Source organism: Artemia sp. Qi Xiang Cuo, chromosome 1 (genome assembly GCF_049724085.1).
Source record: "Artemia sp. Qi Xiang Cuo chromosome 1, ASM4972408v1, whole genome shotgun sequence".
Lineage (NCBI taxonomy): Eukaryota > Metazoa > Arthropoda > Branchiopoda > Anostraca > Artemiidae > Artemia > Artemia sp. Qi Xiang Cuo.
In genome coordinates this window covers 31,529,674-31,531,540 of record NC_142794.1, presented here as the reverse complement: position 1 = coordinate 31,531,540, position 1,867 = coordinate 31,529,674, and the positions used below count along the sequence as shown (strand labels likewise).

The following is a 1,867-nucleotide window of genomic DNA, read 5'->3' as shown; positions in this document are numbered from 1 at the left end:
CTCTCTCTCTCTCTCTCTCTCTCTCTCTCTCTCTCTCTCTCTCTCTCTCTTTCTCTCATTTGTTTTTAAATTTAAATCAAAGTGGCAAATTCGTAGTGCAAAAGTTCGCTTTGTTCCGCCTCGTGGGAAAAAGTCGATTTTTTTCGGAATCTTCATGAGACTGTTAAACCAATCCCCCCCCCCTCGAGGGAAAATTTTAATAAAACGACCATTGTCATCTTTAATACTAATCAGTAGCTTTCTACTCCGTAAACCAAGAGACTATGTGGAAAATTCTCATAGCTTATGGAATCCTTACTGAAAACTGTGAACGTTGCGCAACTGTGTGTGGTACAGACGGAAAGTGGTCTGCCACGGTGGTTTTAAGTATGGTCCGGTGTTTTCAAGGATATTTACTATCCCCGATGTTTTTTACAATACTTACCGACTTTGTGATTCGACCCTGCCACTTTAGAGTAGGCATTCAACTAAGCCCTGTGTGCCAATTACATGATTGTGAGTTCACCGGCGATATCGTTCTTCCTGCCTCCTGCCAGTACAACATTCAACATAATCTGAAGGAACTAGCAGCGAAAACTGCCCCTACTGGTCTACAACTAAATATAGATAAAACAAAAAGAATGTTAAAAAGAGTTATAATGACCCTGGCTAAAGGCATTCAATACAAGGGTATTGATATTGAAGAGGCCAGAGATTACAAATTTCTTGATAGAGCAGTGACTCAAGATGGGAACTTTGACAGAAAAGTCATGCTGCGTGTAACGTATTTATTTGCAGCATTTTCTCAGCTGAGTAACGTTGTGAAATCCTGAAATTAATCACAGACGTTGAGACTCAGACTATTTAAGAATAAGATACTCTCTGTACTTTTCAAAAAACACAAAGAAACGATTACTTAGCTTCGAAAACAACTGTCTACGTTGCAATCCATTGGACCAATAGACTGACGAATGTCCAGATAAGGACAGATGCTGGACAGTCGCCGGTAACCAACGAGATCAGGAAAAGGAGAGGAAGATACTGGGGGCACATGGTCGGCATCAATGAAGGACGCCTTCGACACGATATAGGGTGTTGGACCCTACCCAGACTTCGAAGAAGGAGAAGCCAGCGCAACACACTTGATCGGTCCCTAGAGAAAGAGGCTACAAGTCTTAAAACTACCCTGAACAAGCTCTAGTCCGAAGCAAAATATCAGCTGAGCTAGAGGTCTACTGTTGCGGCCTTATGTGCCTCTAGGCGTGGGCAGACCAAACCAATTCTAATTAAGTTTTTATTAATCAGCAAAGTATAAAAAAATACAAGTATGTACCCTATGCATGAGTTTGTTTCAAGGCAGAGGGAGGAAGGTACTAGTTAAAAAAAAAAAAAAAATATATATAAAGTAAGCGAATGTACGGACCATATTAGAAACGGTTTTGAATACAAGAAACAATTCATGAGAGGGGACAAAAAGTGAGTCTCAAGATAGCCAAGCGTAGAAGAAAAACCTAAGGAGTCGTATTGGCCTCAGATAGCTTGGTCAATATCAGTAGTGTCAATATCAGGTTAGTAGGAGCATTAACTATATTCAAATAAGTTGTCAGCTGATCTTCAATTAAACTTTAGAATGAGAGGGGGGGATCATGAGGGGTAACATACAATGCTGAAGAGGCAATCATTACAATTGATTTGTAATTTTTCCTCTCCTCTCACGGAGGGATGTCAAACAGTCATCTAAAATTCCCAATCAATATATATATATATTTATATATATATATATATATATATATATATATATATATATATATATATATATATATATATATATATATATATATATATATATATATATATATATATATATATATATATATATATATATATA

At 37.4% G+C, this 1,867-nt stretch overlaps 1 protein-coding gene across 1 annotated transcript; it reads left to right on the top strand.

Moving 5' to 3' along the window:
* Positions 1 to 263: 263 nt before the first annotated feature.
* LOC148956206 (uncharacterized) lies at positions 264 to 812 on the top strand. Its single transcript, XM_089089874.1, has one exon. The coding sequence runs from the start codon at positions 264 to 266 to the stop codon at positions 810 to 812; it is 549 nt and encodes a 182-aa protein (XP_088946000.1).
* The last annotated feature ends 1,055 nt before the right edge of the window (positions 813 to 1,867 follow it).

What these genes read in the sequence shown, in the direction of transcription:
- LOC148956206 (XM_089089874.1), top strand. Translation starts at nt 264, where the DNA reads ATGTGGAAAATTCTCATAGCTTATGGAATCCTTACTGAAAACTGTGAA.